At 44.7% G+C, this 20,294-nt stretch overlaps 1 protein-coding gene across 5 annotated transcripts in view; it reads left to right on the top strand.

The window, feature by feature from the left end:
• Positions 1–20,076, top strand: part of CHRDL1 (chordin like 1) — a 115,195-nt gene extending 95,119 nt beyond the window's left edge. For 3 of the 5 annotated variants that reach the window (XM_045996532.1, XM_045996528.1, XM_045996527.1), the window contains 5 exons: positions 3,015–3,183; positions 6,749–6,958; positions 11,950–12,117; positions 14,221–14,310; positions 17,469–20,076. In XM_045996532.1, coding sequence (XP_045852488.1) covers positions 3,015–3,183; positions 6,749–6,958; positions 11,950–12,117; positions 14,221–14,310; positions 17,469–17,599 — 768 coding nt within the window. In that variant the 3' untranslated portion in view covers positions 17,600–20,076. The remainder of the gene's footprint in view (positions 1–3,014; positions 3,184–6,748; positions 6,959–11,949; positions 12,118–14,220; positions 14,311–17,468) is intronic. The other 2 variants (XM_045996531.1, XM_045996530.1) reach the window with 1 other exon arrangement.
• The last annotated feature ends 218 nt before the right edge of the window (positions 20,077–20,294 follow it).

Below are 20,294 nucleotides of genomic sequence, written 5' to 3'. Positions count from 1 at the left end.
GTAAGATAGACAGACAGACAGACAGACCAATCTTTAAAAAAAAAAGCCTGAGAGAATTATCAGCACTTCAAGTCAGGAAATCAAATAATGCCAAAATGCAGAACAGAATAAAACAAAGCATAGCTACATGGCCACTTCTACCTGACTAGACTTGACCTGCTCTCTCAAGCAGGCTCTTCACAGCTGGTTTGAAGATAAGCTCCAGTTTGTTAATGTCTTTTTCTCTTTCTCCCTGAAAAAGGTCAGAATGGTCTCTGGTAAGCCTCTTCCATTCCTTTGTTTAGGAGAACAACTTTAAAACAGTCATTACCCTCAAATCCAGATCATGCATTGCCACCCCAGGTTGTGAACACTGTAGTGGAATTTTTATCTTTTTTTAAAGATTTTATGTATTTATTTCACAGAGAGAAAAAGGGAGAGAGAGAAAGCACAAGGAGGGGCAAGAGGGAGAGAGAGAAGCAGGCTCCCCACTGATCAGAGAGCCCAATGCGGAGTTCAAACCCAGGACCCTGGGATCAGGACCCGAGCTGAAGGCAGATGCTTAACCCACTGAGACACCCAGGCATTCCTGGACTTTCTTCTTGTTACAAACTTTTTTTTTTTAAGTTTTATTTCTTTGAGGTGGGGAGGGGCAGAAGTAGAAGCTCTCAGGCAGACTCCTCTCCGAGTGCAGATTCCTCGCTGAGTGCAGAGCCTGACCTGGGGCTGGATCCCACGACCCCGCGCTCATGACCTGAGCTGAAACTAAGAGTTGGATGCTTAGCTGACTGAGCCACCCAGGCAACCCCATCTTAGCAGACTTTGATATTTTCTTCAGAGCAGCTTTTAGCCAAATGTTTGCAGCCCGCTGAGCTTGACCACACATTCCCTCTCCTGCTCTCTCCTTCATTTTTTCTTCCTGTTCATCTTCCTCTCCACTCTGCCCACCCCCCCGTCCTACTCCCCTGCCATCTCCAAAAACTCCGTCTTCACTGTCACCCTAAATAAAACCCTGCTCCTCTCTGGCCTTGGTTTCTCTGTCTATAAAACAAAAGCCTTAAACAAGGTGAGATTCTGGCAGATGATCAAAATACTTGAGGGTTTTGTTTGTTTGTTTGTTTGTTTGGGTTTTGAATCTTTTTTTCTGCCCTTACCCTATGTCCAGGGTCTCAGGCCTGGTACCAAAGAACAGCTTTTCACTTCGTTCTCACCCTCATGAATCAGAGAACTTCTTGTACTTGCTGCTCATCCTGGGTCAGCGACCTTTTCTCTTGCAATTTCTAGCCCCGTTGAACTCTCTCTCTTTAGTATCATCGGTAGGACACCCACCAGCCAAACTGTTGTCGCTGTGTTCCTTTGGCAAAACTTTGCCAAACTCCAGAAAGGACAGAACAATCTGTAATGGTCTTTGTGGAATGTGAGTGAAAAAGACATATAAGCCATTGTGGGAATGAAAATATTTGCACTGAGAATGCCATCTGTGTACATAATAAATTGATGCAAAGTCTTATTTGTGTGAGATTTTCTAGCGATGTACCAGCATGGACTCTTCTTAGATTTAGAGAGTTATGTTCTTTTTCTCTTACTCCAGCTCCTGTTCTCTTTCCCTTTCTCCCACCAGTGCCTCCCCTGCCAATAGAATAATAATGATTCCCAAAGCTCAATTTGCAACATGTGTGTCCAAGATCCCCTATCATTTCTAACACTGAATATATGGATCTAACATCCTGCAAAAGATTTTTTAGTGGGTCACCCTTCCTTTACCTCAACAGTTGCCCCCAAAACACAATGTTATTTATTTGGCTTTTCGCTGTAGGGTCTAGTCTTCATTCATTTCAACTTCCTCTGCCTTCATGCTCCCTCAGCTCCTGGGAGAGGGGTGGGTAAGAGCTTGGTGGGTTCATCATGTATCGAACCCTTGCCGAGAGAGCAGTGGTTCTATAATTTAGACTAAAGGACTCTAAGCATTCATTAGGGACCACAGCATTCATTCATTTATTCATCCGATGAGTGTTTAATGAGCCCCTTCTACATGCTGGCCACCGTTTCAGGCTAGAGATCTAGCAGTGAGAGAAAAACAAAACCCTCACCTCTGGCTAACATCCTGGTACTCTCATACACTGTCAGTTATCCTACAAAATGTCCAAGGTATCTGTACTCTGCCTTATGATCTCATGCCATTGGCTGCATTGAGAGTCTCAGCGCATTTTATCTGGACTATCCTTAGGTCCCATCTCTTCCTTTCCAGTCCACCCTATACATGATTAGGGATCAATGTTTGGAAACACAGTTCTGATTATTTCCCTGCTTTACCAAAAAAACAAACAAACAAACAAAAAAAAAACAAAAAACAAAACAAAACAAAAAAACCTCAAAGGCTTCCCAACCTTCTCCTCTGTCACCTATGAATAAAGTCCTCACCCCTTATTAGCCTGTCATTTCAAGTGCTTCATGATCTGGCTGCAACCCACTTTTGGAATGTTATCCTTCAACTGTTCCCTTTTATGTACTCTGTGTTCTCTGCTACATATTCTCAACTTGGAAATGGCTGCCTGGAATATTCCCCACCAATTCTGCCTGTAAAAAAATTCTGTCCACCCTTCATGGCCCAGGTCACAAACCCTCCCCCACCACTTCTCTTTCTCTTCTTACTTTGCACAGCAATTGATACTTTTCCTGTGGCCTCTGTCCCACCTTGTGTTGTAGGCTAGTACCTTACTTGTTACACATGAGATTCTTGGGGACAAGAAGAACACTTTATTTCCCTTTTTTGGCTGTTTGTTCCCTCCGAGGTTTGTCAGTGATGCTCACCCAGTCTCCTGGAAGGAGAGAGAGAAATCTCGGCGTGTCGTCAAAGCTACTCTTCCTTCGTATCCTCATGTGGCTACTGGTGTGGGTAGACACATAGTTAATTTAGGATCAGAGCTCAGGTCATCACTACAGTTCCTGAAAGGGCTGCAGCCGTGTGTGTCAGTCCCTTCCTGCCTTCTGTCTGGTGGCTTTGGGGGACTGAGTTTGTCCTTGTCGTTTTACAGAGACATTCCTACCACCGCTCTCACTATGACTCTCCACCAAGCCGACAGGCTGGAGGTCTGCCCCGCTTTCCTGGGGCCAGAAGCCACCGAGGAACCCTTATGGATTCCCAGCAAGCATCGGGCACCATCGTGCAGATTGTCATCAACAACAAACACAAGCACGGACAGGGTAAGGAGCACACTCCCTTGGTACCATATCCACAGAATTTACATGCCTTACCTCCACCTCCCCACCTCCCCTCTCCCCACCATCTTTGGAGAGTTGGACCTAGAAAGGGCACTGTGTCCCATGCATATCAGACAGTCACAAGAGCATCACTTATCATCAAGCCTCCAAGCGACTGAACAAGCGACTCCAAGAAACCGTCAGGATTTCCTTAAACAGAGCCCGGAAGAGCATAGTTTCTATTTCCGGCATATCTGTCTTTATTTAGATCAAAAGACAAGAAAGCAGTGAACCTGACGCAGCCCCCAGACTTTTTGCAGTTGCCCTAGGGGGTTGCAGGTCTTTGGGGGAAGTTGATTGGATCCTTAAGGGAATGAGAGATTGTTTTCCCATTAGGCACCGGATATTCACAGGTACTCAGCGCCAGATGCTTTGGAAGCTCTTAGCTCTGCACCTTAGAAATAGTGATTCTCATTCCTCAAGGTACCCAGGATTCTTCCCAGGCCCCTTGCTAAAGATACATATTCTCGGGCCCCACACTTAAAGATTCTAATTCACATGAGGTGGTTGTCATTAGAAATGAGTAACCTAGTAAGAAATCCAGAAACATCCTGGCCAAGCACCAGGAGGACTGATCAAGTTAACACAGACATGCAGCCCCACTTGGCCGACCAGCTGGCTGAAACAGGCACCCACACATGTCCGTGGCCTCAGACCTTCCTGCGCGGAGCTCCCCGGCCTCCACCCCCACCCCAGTAGCGGGGGTTGGAGTGGGGAAGAGAAATTCAATCAAACAATTGACTGCTTCTTACTTTTTTAGGCATCATGTCAACCAGCTCTTCAGAGCAAGAGCTCAGCTGGTTCCCTTTTAGGAAACCACAAACATGTTATGTTTCCTTTAAAGGAAAAACAAATCAAAGCCAGTTCCCTGAACGGGTTAAAAGTAATAAATTATTAAACCAAATGATTGAATAACACGGGTGAAAAACAATCCGTTACAAAGAGCTCCTACTATAAATCTCAACAAAGCTGGTCAAACCAAAGCTGGCTGATCACATCTGTTACGAGTTAGATGTAAATTTCAGATTACAGATAAAAAACATTGAATCGCTTTTGAAACTAACAGGCTTAAAAGAAGAACATGCAAAATAAAACTCTTAATAAAAAATGGTGATATATTAGAAGAATTGGAAATATTTACTATCGATCTGGCTTTGATTTGAAATGTATTATTTTTAAATTCCAAGGCATTCCGATATGAATTTATGAAATGCAGGGGAGTAGGGGGTAAAGATGCAGTTTGATTGTCAATCCAAAGTTGTCTCCAGTAGATTCCATTTGCTCTGAAAGTATTTCAAAGCCTTAGAAAAAAAAAAGAAAGAAAAAAACCTGTGGGGTAATGGACTTTGAAAATCCTAAATCCCATAATTTCCACAGGCCTCTTCATTTTAGGGCAGAGGCTCATCCCTTGATTTTTTCTGTGTCCTACAAAAGGCCCAGCTGGTTTACATTTTTTCATTGCTCCCATTGATTTGGATGCAGTGGTTCTTTCCTGACCTTTCTATTATAGTTCACTGGAGAATCACTTGCACCCACCCCCCACTCTCAATGCCCCAGCTGGATGATTCAAAATCATCTCGAGAGTTCGTTGGTGGGGAGAAGGCTGCGTTTCCCTCTAGAGCACTGACCTCCCACTCCTGCATCTTAGAGTGTAGGCTCTCACCTTGTCTAGATTGTTCCCTTAGTCAAAATGTTTAGGGGAGAGGGAAGCTGGTTATATAACACTGGGGGTCCTGCTTGTCCTTCTCCTTAGCTTTCCTGCTAACAGATATGCTCCTCTGGGACACATCTGCTTGGTCCCCTGCTTAAGTCAAAGAGGAGAAGTGATAGGACTCAGCTATTTTGAACTTGACTTCAGCCTAAATTTACTTGAAGCAGACTATGTGCCCACCTTGATCACATTGTCTAGAAGGGAGGGTCACTGTCTTTGGCAGAGAGAGGAGGAGTGGGAACAGGAGAAATAAAACACATCTGGCCTGCTGTCACGTGATTCCATCCCCAGCCCTGAGCCTCACAGTTCATGTGTCAACTCCCTGTCCTATCTCCGTGTAAGTTTGGGAGCTTCTCTTGTTTAGTTTCTCAGGTTCTTGGAAATCTTTGCATGGATTGACCTGCTAGAGTGCCTAGGACTCTAGCAGTACTTGCAAAGGACAGGAAAAGGCAGCCAACATCATCCATATTTCCAAATGTGACCCAGTGGACTTGATGAGAAAGAAATAGCCCAATGATTCATCCTTCTGAGGCCATTGTCTTGCGGCCAAATCAGTCAGTTCCTAGAAACGCCCCAAGTGGGGCTCTTTCTCCCAGCCTTGCCCCGCCTCATGTGATACAACCCACACTAGAGATGTTGTTGATCGGGATGCCGACAGGTCTCGCTGGGTATAATGAGGTGATGGGAATAATGAGAAACACACCCAGTCCCAGTCATGGCTTAAAATATCCAGAATGTCTCGGCACTTTCGAAAAGGGAAAGAACTTGTTCTCAGCCCTCCCCATTTAAGCCCAGTAGAGTTCTTGTACTGGAGCCTAGCTCGGTGCCTTACAGTGGGAGCCAGACAAGTTTTGGTTGGTTTTCATGGGAGAATGTTCCTGTGGCCCCTTCCCTTCATCAGCCCCTCAGCCTATAGCTCTCCCAAGGCACCTTAGAAAACATGGAACCTGTGACTTCACTTCCCGCCCAACAAATGTGAAACCACCAAAGGCTATCTCTAGGCTAGGCGGTGATTCACTGCCATGGAATCTCTACAGCCACTGTGAGGTGGGGACCAGAGGATGTTTCTGAAGATCAGAGGCATGGAAGGCTCTTTCTTTCATGATCCTTTCCCTCTAGATATTATATTAGCGCCTTCCTTCTCATGCCAGATGGGAGGCCAGTGCCATTAGCTCCATACCCATCTGCGTTGGTGGATCAGACTCTCATAGCCTGGGATATTTTGGAAGGATTTGCTTCAGGATCTGGAAATGCTGGCCCTTTGGGAAGAGAAATAGTTTCTGCATCTAGCCTCCCTCGGCAGCCAATGTCTCTGGGAAATTTTCATGCCAGGAAGCCTATCTACTTGGGCCATAGAGATCTTTTGTAAAACTGCTGGTATTAAGGCTAAATTCTACTAGAGTTTCTTCATCAGGTACCCAGGGCAGATGGAATTCTCCTTTCATCCATTGATACATCCCTCCACTTTCAGAAATATTTCTTGATGGCTCACCATGGGCCGGGCACTTGTGAGGCCCAGAGGCCACAGCTGAAGGAACTGAATAGTCACTAACAGGAGAACAGGAACTGAGCTGGGGTTTTTTGTTTTTGTTTGTTTGTTTGTTTGTTTTTGGATTTGGAGGGTTTTCTTTGGTTTTTGTTTTTGGTTACAGAGGCTGCTCTGTCAACATACATCTTTGAGCCATGAAAAGGACAAAGGATGCCTGATGTCTTAAGGGGTTCAGATCTTGGGTTCTGAGCACAGTGATCTATTTCAGCTCCCTAGCCTTTAATTTCCAGTCCTGTGTTCTCTTCCAGTGTGTGTTTCCAATGGAAAGACCTACTCTCATGGCGAGTCCTGGCACCCAAACCTCCGAGCATTTGGCATTGTGGAGTGTGTGCTGTGTACTTGTAATGTCACCAAGCAAGAGTGTAAGAAAATCCACTGCCCCAATCGATACCCCTGCAAGTATCCTCAAAAAATAGATGGGAAGTGCTGCAAGGTGTGTCCAGGTAAAAAGACAAAAGGTGCGTTGGTTGGAAGCCCTGCCTTTGGTTGACCGAGAAGGTGTTCTTTGAGCACCAGAAACCTAATCAATCTGCCACAACATCGTAATGATACCAGCTCTAACAATGAACCTGATCCTCCTCTCTCTTGAAGGGCTTATAAGATGGTTCCTTGAAGAAACTTACTACTCAGAGATAGACTGGGGGTGTGCTTGTGTCTACCACACCTTTGGGCCCACATAGCCCTAAGTGCCAGACTTCAGCCTGGCTTTTCTAAATTGCAGAGAAATTGGATTATGAGGATTATACAGAAGAAAGTAGAACTGTAGTTCTACTATTTTACTATTCTAACTATTATGAGTAGTAGTAGTAGTACTCTACTAATAGTAGTTTATGAGGATTGTACAGAAGAATAACCTATCACTGATGTCACTGTTTAACTCATCAAACACTGTGAATAACCTATCACAAAAAAGAACCTATCACTGATGTCACTGTTTAACTCATCAAACATAACTGCATCCATGAGCCTTTTGAGACATGGTTGGAGACAGGTGAGGTAGAGTGGAAGGAGCGTGGGTTCTGGGCCTGAGCAAAGTTGCTGTGTGACCTTGAAAATGTGACAAATCTGCCCTGGCCTTCATCAGCCTCATCTGTACAATGGAAAGCTTGGAACAATTAATCTCAAAGCTCCCATCCCAACACTACAATTTTATAATGATATTATTGCTCTATTAAAGATAAAACTGAAGCATATTGAGTGACCGGCCCTGAGTCACACAAATTGATAATAAAACCAAGGTTTGGAATTCAGGTCACTTACAGCCTATTGTCTTTTCCAGGCCAGTAGAAAATATTGAACTGATAAGAAAAAAGCAAATTAATAGTGGCTTTAATGCCTATGACATAGATAAAAATATAGTCTGTAGTGTTGTGATTGACAACATTGGGGATTGATAATCAAGCAGTCTAATCTTGGCTCTGCCGCTGGTTTCCTATGTAACCTAGAAAAAGTCCCTGCACCTTTCTGAGCTTCAGTTTCTTCCTTTGCAAAACAAGAGGGTTAGAGCGGATGATTTTTTAGGGCCTTTCCAGCTCCAATATTCTAAGTGTGAATGAGTAAGTCTGTTCCTTGCACATGAAATTATCTATCATTTCTTATACCTATGTGCAGTTTTGTAAACACAGATAAAAAGCCAAAACTTTTTCAAAGTAGGCAGAGAGCTAAATTCCTTGAGCTGACACAATTCCTCATGATGAGCAGGCAACCATGAACTTAGCCAACATATATTTTTTGAGCATCCCCACTATATAACATTCCAATTTTTATCTTGGCCCTTCAGACCAAATCCCATTTCATTCTATGCTTAGGCCTTTGGTGATATAGGTGATTCAAATAAGAAGTGAACAGTTCAACTGAACACAGAACAAAAATGTTTAAATAAATGATGGTCTAGCCATACCGTGCCATATTATATAGTCAGCAAAAATCATCGTAGACCATTGGAAAGGTGTTTGTGACAGATTGGTTAAGTACAAAGAGCATGCTAAAAAACAACATTATGATTTTACTTGTGTTTTAGAAAGTGTTTATAATACAATTAGGCCAAAATAAAAGTCTGGAAGGGCATATGACAGACTATTAATGATGACTCTTTGGATGATTGAAACATAGGTTCATAGGCACATTTTCTTCTTTTGGTTTATCTGCATTTTTCAAATTTTTGACAACATGTATTACTTTAGTAATTAGAAGAAGAAGTTACTATTTAAAGAACTGCCCTCCAGAATGCCAACAGACAATACGGTGAAGAATCTGATTGACCAAACCAGTCTCTCTAGAAGAGCTGCTTTGCCACTCCACTTGGGGATGTGGAGAAACTTGCAGAGCAGCATGGCAGGAGACAGTCTCTGTCCCATTCTGTGTACCAGTCTCTCAGTGAGGCAAACAGGGGTGTCTGCAAATTGAGTGATGCCTGATAGTCATTTTGCCTACTGAGAGTCACCAGCCACAGACGCCAGGGTACCTGCTCCAGCTCCTCAGAAACCTCAGTGTGTCAGAAAACATGTACTCACTCGGGCATTCGATCTGGAAATATGCATTACATGCCTATTGTCTGCAAGACACAGTTACAGGCACTCCAAGAGATGAACAAGCTAGACTAAGGCCACTTGCCAGCATCATCCTTACAACCTAGTGGAAGAGGAAAGACAATGAACACAAGCAATGAGGTGATTTTAGGTTGGGATGTGTATCGTGAAGAAAGACTAAGCAGGATCAAGGGCCAGTGAAGGGGAAGGGTGGGGACTTTCAAGAGTGGCCAGGGGAGGCTTTTCTGAAGAAGTGATGCTTGAGTAGAGCCCTGAAGGAATGAGAAAGGGGAAGATCACGACACCCTCCGCCTCTTAGAAAACACCACATGACAGAGAAAAAAGGGACAAAGAGTGAGGAGGGAAGAAGATGGATGGAAAAAAGAACAATAACTTCAGTTATTTGTGTTGAGAAGGGAAGAGAGATAAATAGAATTCACTGATGATCCGGCCAAAAGTTTCATTCTGACAAATGATTGCAGGATCCTCCAGTCATACTTGAGGGCCAAAATGAAGGATGAGAGTTTTCTTTCTCTCACTTGACCTTGTTCTGGTAGAGACTGGCCTAGCTTTGTGTACCAGCAGCCACCTACAGGATTGTGGAGAACTTCCACTTTCTGAAGGCTCCCCAACTCCTCTCCACCCTCACCGTACCTCCCCAATACCTGGAATTCCCATAATTACACACTCCTTTTTGTTTACAGCAGAAAACGCCCCTGTTGAGACTTAAAAGTTATCTGGTTGGGAATAATATATCACCAGTCATCCCCACCTCCATAAGGAAATGCTTTTTCAATTTCTTGGTTCTGGAGATCTCGTTATACGAGCATTCTCAAGGGAAGCGGAAATGGACAGAAATGACTTGAAGCATAGAAGGCTTCCTTGGAAGGAAATGAAACAAGGGGAACCTGGAGCGAATGGAAGATCAGAAAGCACCTTGAAGTGGAGGGTGTGGAATGAGGAGGATGTTGTCCACTGGGTAGCTTAAAAGTCATACTTTTTTACTCTTAATATTTTAAACGTCAACCAGGGTTGAGTCACTGATGGATTTTGTTGTTTGTAGAGCCCTTCTGCTGAGTAAATTAAGCTCTTGGGGAGGGGAGTGGTGCAATACAACTCTTCGGGACACTGGGAGAACTTTTAGCACATCACAGGAATTTACAGTGCCATCATGGAGATCACATGGCTGTTAGAGCTGTAGTCAGTATTAAGTTGATGCAAAAAAAATTTTTTAAGGTTTTATTTATTTATTTGAGAGAGAAAGAAAGAGCATGAGCAGGGGGAGCAGCAGAGGGAGAGGGACAAGCGACTCTATTCTTGGACTGCAGCGGAGGGAAAGGGACAAGCAGACTCTGTGCTTGGACTCTATCCCATGACCCTAAGATCATGACGTGAGCCAAAATCGAGAGTCGGGTGCTTAGCAGACTCAGCCATCCAGGCACCCCCGGTGTAAAAAATGTAACAACTGAACTCAGCTCTCATTTTAAAGGTGAAAAAAACATAGAGGTCTCTGTACCCCCAGAGACCCACTTCTCCCACTTGAAAAATGCTAGCACCCATCCCTTAATTACTAACATATCCCCAAAAAAGACTGACCCGGCTGAGAAATAACGACAAAGGGACAAAAGGAGAAAGGAAGCTTGATTCTAGGAGGACCTGCAAACTGAGAAGTCCAACCTGGAATCATCAAGAGAAGACTGGTTTTGTCCTTACACTGCCAAAGTGATGGTGGGGGTGGGAAAGCTAATCAGGTCAGCAAGGGACACACAATAGCAATTTGATTCCAACCTCTGGTTCACATGCATCCATTTGGCTAACAACAAGTGTCCCTAATTGGAGTCACAGATCCAAAGCACCTGGCACTCAGTGCTTTAATCAGAGAATCTTACAGATTAACCTCTGCACATACTCCTGAGTTTGGGGGCTGTCCCTGGCTTCTCTTTGTTGTTCCTGATTTGAATGTACACTTTAAAGACCCAGCTGAGGAGGGTGCTGATCACGAAACCAGCAAGGAAACTTAACTCAAGGATAACTAACTAGGAGAGAAACTTTTTTTGTTGTTGTTTTGTTTTGTTTTGGGGTTTTTTGTGTCTTTTTGTGTGTTTTTTGAGAAAGTATGAGGGGGCTGGTATCTTTATGCCTGGAAGCTGAAATCGAACAGTTCAGTTTATACAGTAAATGATCCATAGTTGAGGGATTTGACCAGTTTTTTTTGTGTGTATGTCTCCCAACCATTCATTTGGCATAGTGTACATATGACTAATCTGACATCTAGGTTTTGGCACTGGTGTTGATCCGGTATTATCATTCCCCTTACAAACAAATCAAAGAGCATTCAGAAATGTCAAGCCAATTTGGATAGATCCTTTGGGCAAGTATATGCACATAAGTGAGTGTCATGATGTTTTCTAACTATACCTAAGTGATGTCAGGGAAGTTAACCAAGGTGCTCTGTCAGCCCATCTCCTGGGTCTCTGTTGGTAACATGAGCTAAACAAGACCATGATCTGGACCCAACATGGAAAATCCTATATACCCTGAAGTGCCTCAGAGATTTGTACCTGGCAAAATTCTTCCTCCTCATGAGGTCTGCTCCTCTGTGGCAGTGGGGGGATCTTGTTTGCTTGGTGGGTCAGTGTTCTGTGAAGCTATGCATTCTGTCACCATGTGGACTTACCTAAAAGGTCATGTGTCCTTTTGTGACATTGTGGCTGTTACAGGGCAGCCTAAACTGAGCCGAGGAGATATGGGTGGGATTTCAATCTCTGTGAGAATGTTCTCGTTGACTGTCCACATTTGATGAGTGTGAGGTGTTACAAATAATGAGATATCTGAATGAATAGCAAGATATCTGAATGCCTAGAAGTTCACTTCTGGTTTTGGAAAGCCATGGAAAACCTCTGCTTGCTTCCTGATTCCAGAAGAACTTCCAGGCCAGAACTTTGACAGCAAGGGCTACTTTTGTGGAGAAGAAACAATGCCTGTGTATGAATCTGTGTTCTTGGAGGATGGGGAGACCACCAGAAAAATAGCCCTGGAGACAGAGAGACCACCTCAGGTAGAGGTCCACGTTTGGACCATTCGAAAGGGTGAGCAAGACAATATTGATTCTTTGTTAATTTTTTTTGTAAGGGGTGGGGGAACAGGGAAGGAAGGGAAGACTCGCCTTAATTTTGCTTCAACTTTTTCCTCTGTTTGTCTCAGTTCTCCTGATTGCTCAGAAACATGACTAACACATCTGTGATTATGGCCTTTAACTTTTGTCATGACCTGTCCAAAAAGCTAAGCATTGACCCTTAGGGTTTGTTGTCTTTCTCACACCAACAAAGGCTGGAGGAGTGCTTCTCCACCCCGGCTGCACATCAGAATCTTCTGGGAGAGGTTTTTGTAAATACCAAAAGCCTGGGCCCTACCCTCAGAGACGTTGATGGATCAGCCAGGAATGGGGCCTTGGTGTAAGTGTTTTGAAGGCTCCACAGGTGATTCTAATGTGCAGTTAAGGTCACGACCAACCAGACTATAGCTTACCATTCTTTCCAACATGAAGCTCAACCAACATGAAAATCCATTCATGTGGTACGAAGCTACATCTCTGAAATCATGCTCTGTACTCTGGGGTAAGACAAATTGAAAACATTGTCCCCGCCCTCAAGAAGATTTAGAGTCTAGTGAGACTTAAGTGGAAGGGACAATCCCAGTCATTATGTTCATCCAGTTCCTTTCCTGATTACTCACACTAACTGCCATAGCAGGCTGCATTGTGTTCCTTGTGATCGTATAGCTCTTCAGGCCATCCCACAGATACAAGGCTAGTGTTGATCTAGTCTGGTCGGCTTTTCTAGGAATCCAAGTGAAGAGGTAAGATTTCAGTTGGGAAATAATGCACATCCTTTTTCTCCTCTCTCCTGCTTAAGGCTCAAGAGCACTCAAACTGTATTCTGCTTTCGCATCATACAAGGAGCTGGTCTACAATGTAGCTACCCAGCTCCATCCAAGAGATGTGACTTCAGTAGGCCTTAGGTAGCACCTCAGCGTGTCCCAAACAGCCAGTGATTCTAATTCGGCACTTGAACGATTCTTTGAAAAACAACTGCCCAATTGTTAGTGGGGCTTCTTCCTCTTCCTTTTCCCAAATTTTCTTGCTTGAAAGAGTGAGTTCCTCCCCACCCCTGGGGAGGTTTTTTTCACCCCTGAAAAAATGCTGAACACACATGTTTCTCATCCATGTTTATTTTTGGACTATACCAAGGAATGTTGGTTTTCCAGCTCTAACTCCCTAACTTCTCTAGAATTGGTCACCTAGGTCTAAAGCCCTGTTCTGTTGGCTTTCCTTGCAGTGGACCCACTATTTTTTCTCCACACCTCTAACTCCCTGGAGGCATGTGGATGTTTTTCAGCATGCTGGTGTAGTGTCTCAGTGACCTCTTGTTCAGTGCTGGGCAACCAATGGCTGTGATTAGTGAGCAGAGAAACACCCAGGCTACAATTACGTGGCCTCTCTAGACCTCTTGAGGATTAAGTAGGCTGGTAACTTTTTGCTCCTTCATTGAGAGGCCATTTTCCATTTGGGTGTTATTCCAATAAACGCTTTTCAGGCAAAGTTGAAACTGTGGGTACCTGCTACCCCCGCCCCTTATTTTGACTTTCCCCATTTTCTGCAAGGGAAACCTAAAGGAGCTCTGAATATTTCCCAAAGGAAAATATTCTTTTCAGTGAGTTCGGGAACAGGGATGGCTTCTCCGTTTACACAAACAACCTGTCTACAGTCCCACTGCTGGCTCTTGCTGCTTGGCCAGAAGGGCAGCCCAGTGGTTTGGCAGGGACATAATCTACCTGGACATGGGGGCAAGGGCAGAATTTCTAATAACACCTTTGGTGGTAGAGGCTACCACCAGCACCCATGCTCTATTCACGTGGCTTTCCATAGGAGGGGGTCCCATGGTCAGCAACATTATCTTCAATATCTCTATTCTCTGGAGAACCTAGGAGAAGCCAGTGAGCCAAGGAAACAGATGGAGTCAATTATAACCCTTGAGCCATCCAAGTTCCTGGTTAAGCACATTACACAGCCCAGCTCGATACTCCTAAGCTCCTGTAATGAGATGATATGCTCAACCCAAGCAGAAAAAGGGGGTGGTAGTTCCAGATAGAGAGGGTCTGACCACCTTCCCCACTTTTTCACTTGGCCCCAGGCATCCTCCAGCACTTCCATATTGAAAAGATCTCCAAAAGGATGTTTGAGGAACTCCATCACTTCAAGCTGGTGACCAGGACGACCCTGAGTAAGTGGTAACCCTGTGTTTCTTGACTCTCCCCTGGAAAATGCCTCCAGACTTCCATGGAGCAGAGCCCCCGATAAAGTCTCTTTTCATCCTCAGTGAATATCAGCAGGCTCAGGGTCAATGTCAGGAGATGTTCTGTCTCTTCTCTGGGGAACTTAGCAGCAGAGGGGGTCTCTGAATGTGAGCTTAAAAGCTTGGACCTGGTGAAGACAAATCCAGATGTGGTCTGAGCATAAACTTCCTTGAGTTCAGGTTTCCTGACTCTCTTTAATGAACACTGCTAACCCTGGAGTCTCTAAAGTGTCAGAGAAAGTTCACGAGATTCCAGAGTTGGTTGGTTCATTTGTGGAGACGTCCCATATGGAAGGATGAGTCCTCTGGTGGTGGGGATGAGAGACAGAGAACACATCCCAGTGCAGCAAAGCTCTGTTCAGCTCTTAAGAACTGTCCCTGAAATGCCATGCCCTGGTGCTGGCCTTTGGGCTCTCAGATTTCCTGAGGCAGTCACTAACTAAATATTTAAAAAAAAAAAAAAAAAAGAACTGTCCCTGAGTTGTCCTGTTTCTTTAAAAGCATCCAGGCACTCACTGGGGCATACCTGCAGCTCTCCCTCTTTTCTATGAAGGATGGAGCCTGAGGACTAGATATTGCTAGGCACTGGGGAAGGGGGGAGTACTTCTAAAGGAATAAAAGACCCAGAATTCCTATCCAAAGGGAATGCCAATGGGCAAGACAGAACATGAAAATACCTTCTCTATGAATCAGTCTAGTTCTGAAGAGTTAAATACTTAAGTACTCAGGGAAATCTGTGAGGAAACCAAGGGGGCTTAGTCAAGGAAGGCTTCGGAGAGGAGGTGTGTTTTGAAAGAGAAAGGTGTGATGGGGCGACAGATCAGGAAATCCACTCAGGGAGACGGTGCAGCCTAAGAGAAGACTCAGACAGGAGTGAACAAGAAACGTGGGGGTGGGCAGCCCTGGAAGAAGCCAGGGAGAAGTTCACGGAGAAGGCAAGTGGTGTGGGTAGTTGCTGTAGACTGACAAATGGCCTAGCGAGATGAAAATGGTGCTTCAGGAAGATGTCTCTTGCTATCAGACAGATTTATCTGTCTGATACTTATACTTTGATGAAGCCATGTTCCGAAGAGCCCAACATGCCATGCTGAGAAGTTGGACTTGCTTTCCAGACGTGAGAACCCCAGAGGAGGGTTTTAAGCAAGTGCGCAATGCATGCAGGTCTGTTTTTTAGAATGTAGTGCCCACTGTGTGGAGTGAAAAGTGAACTCTCAGTGATTAAGTAGTTGGTGGTACTCTGAATTAGGAAGCCCTTATACCATAAAACAACAACAACAACAAACTCTTACATTATATTAGGTTGGTCAGAGGTCACTGTGAGAGACACCTCTGAGGTTAAATTATGAGCATCACTACAAAGAGAGAAGTGAGTTTGGAATGACTCCCAACAATAACAACTTTATAGACAGGGTGAATAGTGTTAATTCGCTAATGGGAAACAATGGAGAATAAGCAAGTAGTGGGGGGAAAATGCGTTTCACTTGGAACATGTTTAGCTGAAGATGCTTAAAGGCCATTTGAGCAGAGTTTATCCTATGGGCAGCTGGAAATAGGGCTGATGAGGTCATTTGTTTATTACGTAGGAGACTTACAGACGATAAACTGAACAGGAGGGAGGAGAATTCAGATTGAGGGTTGGGAGTCCTTACATGTGAGTTAGGAATAAAAGGGGCAGAGACTAGGATCTGGTACCAGTGATGTGACTTTTGAAATTTCCAATTAATTTCAAAGAACACATTTTTGTTTTACCCTGAGCAAGCACTGGGCTGGGTACTGGGCTGGGGGGTGGGGCTTAAAAGATGATTGAAATGAACTCTCTGTTCACAACAGAATTTGGGGTGTATAGCAGAAGTAGACAGTGTGTGCCTCCAGCTGTGTGCAACTGAAGGAAGTGGGCACTGCGATGATCCAGCAGGGGCACCTGGGGACAAAGAAAAAGAGGCCTGACCCTTTCTGCCATGTGACCATCACATCCTGGCACACAGCAGGACTTTGGGGGAAGCAGGTTCCTTGCTCCACCCTTCTCTCCTTTCCCACTGAGTTGGAGAGAACAGAGAAAAGTGAAGGATCCAGGGGAGAAAGGGAACAGAGACATTGAGTCTGTAAGGAAAGAGGGATATGATCTCCTGTGGCCAGGGAAAGAAAAGAGGTTGAAAATAGATTCTGGATGAAGAGAAGCTCGCTGACCTTGGACCAGGAGTTCCCTAGGTTGTAACACCACGAGAACAGGAATCGAAAGACCAAGGAGGATATCCAGTGTGGGCAGTTTGTTACAAAGATTATTTGCCATGGCAAGGTGACAGCGGAAGAAGGAAAATCTTGATACTCGAGGATCAGGAAAGTCAGAGAAGGACTGGTCCAGAAGTGGGATGATCTAGAGTGATTACCAGTGGTCAGCACAGGGTGTGAACTCAAAAATATTTGCTCAGCTAGCATGATGGAATGGGGAAGGGGCAAGTTGGTAAGAACAGGCTGGAAGTATGGGCACGTCTGTGGAGGGAGAGGAGAAAACAGGGAATGGGAGGGATAGCCACAGGAGGGTACTGAGGGGTGCTAAAGGGGGTGTAAGGACAGTATGTGAGCATAGAATAAAACAGAGGTGGGCAGTTGTTAGCAAAAGGTGGCATGAATAGAGAAAAGAGCAGTAAATAATCAAGTTCCCTAAACCAGTATCTGCCCCCCGAAAAGCAAAACCTCAGTAACATACAGGTACTGCTTTATTTGACCCAGTGTCAAGTGAGCCACCTAATTAGCTCACAACCTGATAGTGGGGCATTTCTCAAATGCTACATATACTGCAAAAACTCCAAGAATAATACTTGGGTTTGACTCTTGAGGCTGTTAGGTATTATTCTTGGGATTCTTACAAATCCTGCATGTTGAAATGAATGCTCCATGGCCCTTTTTCTATCTGTCCCAGAAACATGTTTTGGGGGGTTGCTCTGTTGAAACCACCTGACGTTTGTATTTGGATCCCCCCACCCCCCTGGGGACCAAGTGGGTAAGGGATCAGCTAGATTGGTTACACTCCTCATTGGCTCTATCCTCCTCTTATATGTCTCGGCCACTCTGTGTTTGCTTTGTAGGCCAGTGGAAGATCTTCACCGAAGGAGAAGCTCGGATCAGCCAGATGTGTTCAAGTCGTGTGTGCAGAACAGAGCTTGAAGATTTGGTCAAGGTTTTATACCTGGAGAGGTCTGAAAAGGGCCACTGTTAGACGAGACAGACAGTATTGGAGAGGGTAAAGCAAGAAAACTCAAGCTGCAGCTGGACTGCGGGCTGATTTTGCTTAAGTCAACAGTGTCCTAAAACCCCAAACTCAAATGCAGTTCATTATTCACGCCATGCACAGCATAACTCGCTCCTCTGTGTGGAGTGGTGTGTCAGTCCTCAGACACCTCCTGCCAGGAGACTAGAAGAGTCTTGAATTATTTGTGGGAGGAAGAGGGATAGAACACCACAGCACTGCTCTAGTTTCTGGGAGAATCACATTTCTTTACAGGTTAAAGAGTAAACAAAACCCTAGGGTTTCTATCTGGGAAGTTACTCCAATGAAAGAGAAGAGACGAGAATTTGCTTAGTAGAAGTTGTGTAGTACAGAGAAAAGATGTGTATGAAATTATACTCTTTGAATTTTAGGATGTCTTGTGTTTTTAAGAAAAAACTCCCTATCCTTATTGACACAGACATATGCATACGCGCAAGGGTGAGCACGTGCGCGCGCACACACACACACAGACTAAATTGCTGCCTTTCTTCTGAGGCAAAGCCAGCATAGTCTCTCCCCTCCTTTCCCTCACCTGGCTCCCAAGTAGCTTTGTTGTGGTAGTTGTGTGGTAGTAGTTGTGGGTACCCAGGAGGATAAAGAAGGAATTGCCAGCAGAAAGTTCTGCCCTCGGGTCAGTGGTGTGTTTGCTGAAGTCACCAACTATGGTGGCAGGGTGAAAAATAACACCATTTCATGACCACATTGACTTTGAAGCCGTAAATAACTTTTCCCCAGTGATACCACTTCTCTTTTCTCCCTGAGCCCTTGGGGCCCCGGTAAAGAAGTTAGAACTGGGTAAATCTTCTGAAACTGACTCCGCAGAAGAAAAATAATTGTTGAAGAAAATGGTGACGGAAAGTCAACAAGGCAACCTTCTGTGTTTTCAAGTCAATAAGAGTCATCAACAAATAGCTCAATATTCACTAATTTTCTTGAGGTCGGAGTTATATAGTCCAAAAATTAGGTTAAATGATTACATTCTAGAAGCTCCTTAAAGGGGCAGTTTTCTTTCTTCTCCAATTACAGGAGTTCATTTTGACTTTGCGAAGGGGCTCAGACTCCACAAGCTTCTGAAGGTTGACTGTTCAGTTAGGAGAATTATTGCTCATTTGGGGAAGTGGACATTCTGACAAGGATCTTTGTTTTAACCTTCCTGCCATTCTCATCTCACCCAGCGAGCAGGAATCTGAGTCATGAATCCTGGAGAAGGCTGCTCAGAAAATGTCTATTTGCAGCTTGATACCAGAGCAGAACTTCTCTGTTCGGAGGCCTAGCTTTAGACATCATCTTTGTGGCAAAACTATAAATTCTCCACAAGGATCTCAAGCCTGCCTTCTGGATTCATCCCTTCTTCTGGGCATGAATGAACTCTAATGAGTACTCCGAAGTACCAAGGATGCAGACATCATGCATTTCCCACTCCATGACCATAAGAGAGCGGAGCGTTGTTTTCCTTACAGTCGATGACACCAATAGGGAAAAATGTAAAAATCTTTATGGCAACCTGGCATAAAGGAATCTGTTCTCAAAGAGATACAGGGGTGCCTCGTGGCCAGGCCTTCACGGGACCAACGCTTCATGCATATGCTCTACGGGAAAGGGAGGGAGGACGTCAGGGCCCAGAGACCAGAGAGCATTACCGGGAATGAGGCTGTTGAGTAGCTGCTGCCTCCCTCCCAGAGGTGGCAGCATTTCCATAGTGTGGAAACGAGTAACTGGATCCTCAGGCCAAGTGGTGATTTCCCCTTTGGGATGACTCACCCCAAAGCCTTCCCACCCAGGTGTTCTCTGAAAGCTCAACCATAAGGGAACACCCAGAGAGTTTCCCTAGATAGACTTCTGCCCCCAGGGGCTGGGACACACCTTTCCAAAGTGCTTTGTGAAGCAGGAGCTGGGGAACTGGGCTAGGCCAAGGTAGAAACCTTCCAGTGTTCGGTGTGGTGTAGGTGGTAGGGCATAGGGAGAAGAGGCCAAGCCACCTGTAGTTTGGAGAGGAATGGATGTGGTTCTTCTTGTGTATTTATTTGTATCATAAACACTTGGAACAACAAAGACCATAAGCACCATTTAGCAGTTGTAGCCATTTTATAGTTAACTCGTGTAAACAAGTAAGAGTAAACTTAACGTAACAGTATTAGCCTTTCGTTCTTCTCACAAGACAAGTACCTAAATAGGGTACTTATTTATGTAGTTGGCGTATTTTTTTATTTTTAAATTAATAAAAAAGTTAATTTTGAAAAACTATCTGCAGGAATGCTGTGTGAGTAATTGAGTCCCTGGTTGGCGTTGACCTTGGACCCTGTAGCAGGCGATCAAGGGGTTGTTTCACACTCAGCTCAATGCTCTCTCTCTCCCACTGTGGCAATGTCACTAAGAGTGGGGACTTTGCCAGAATGGCTAAAATTAACAAGTCAGGAAATGACAGATGCTGGCGAGGATGCGGAGAAAGGGGAACCCTCCTCCACTGTTGGTGGGAATGCAAGCTGGTGCAACCACTCTGGAAAACAGCATGGAGGTTCCTCAAAATGTTGAAAATAGAACTACCCTATGACCCAGCAATTGCACTACTGGGTATTTACCCTAAAGATACAAACATAGTGATCCGAAGGGGCACGTGTACCTGAATGTTTATAGCAGCAATGTC

This window comes from Meles meles, chromosome X (assembly GCF_922984935.1).
Source record: "Meles meles chromosome X, mMelMel3.1 paternal haplotype, whole genome shotgun sequence".
NCBI classification, from domain to species: domain Eukaryota; kingdom Metazoa; phylum Chordata; class Mammalia; order Carnivora; family Mustelidae; genus Meles; species Meles meles.
This window is presented reverse-complemented; position numbering and strand designations above follow the sequence as displayed.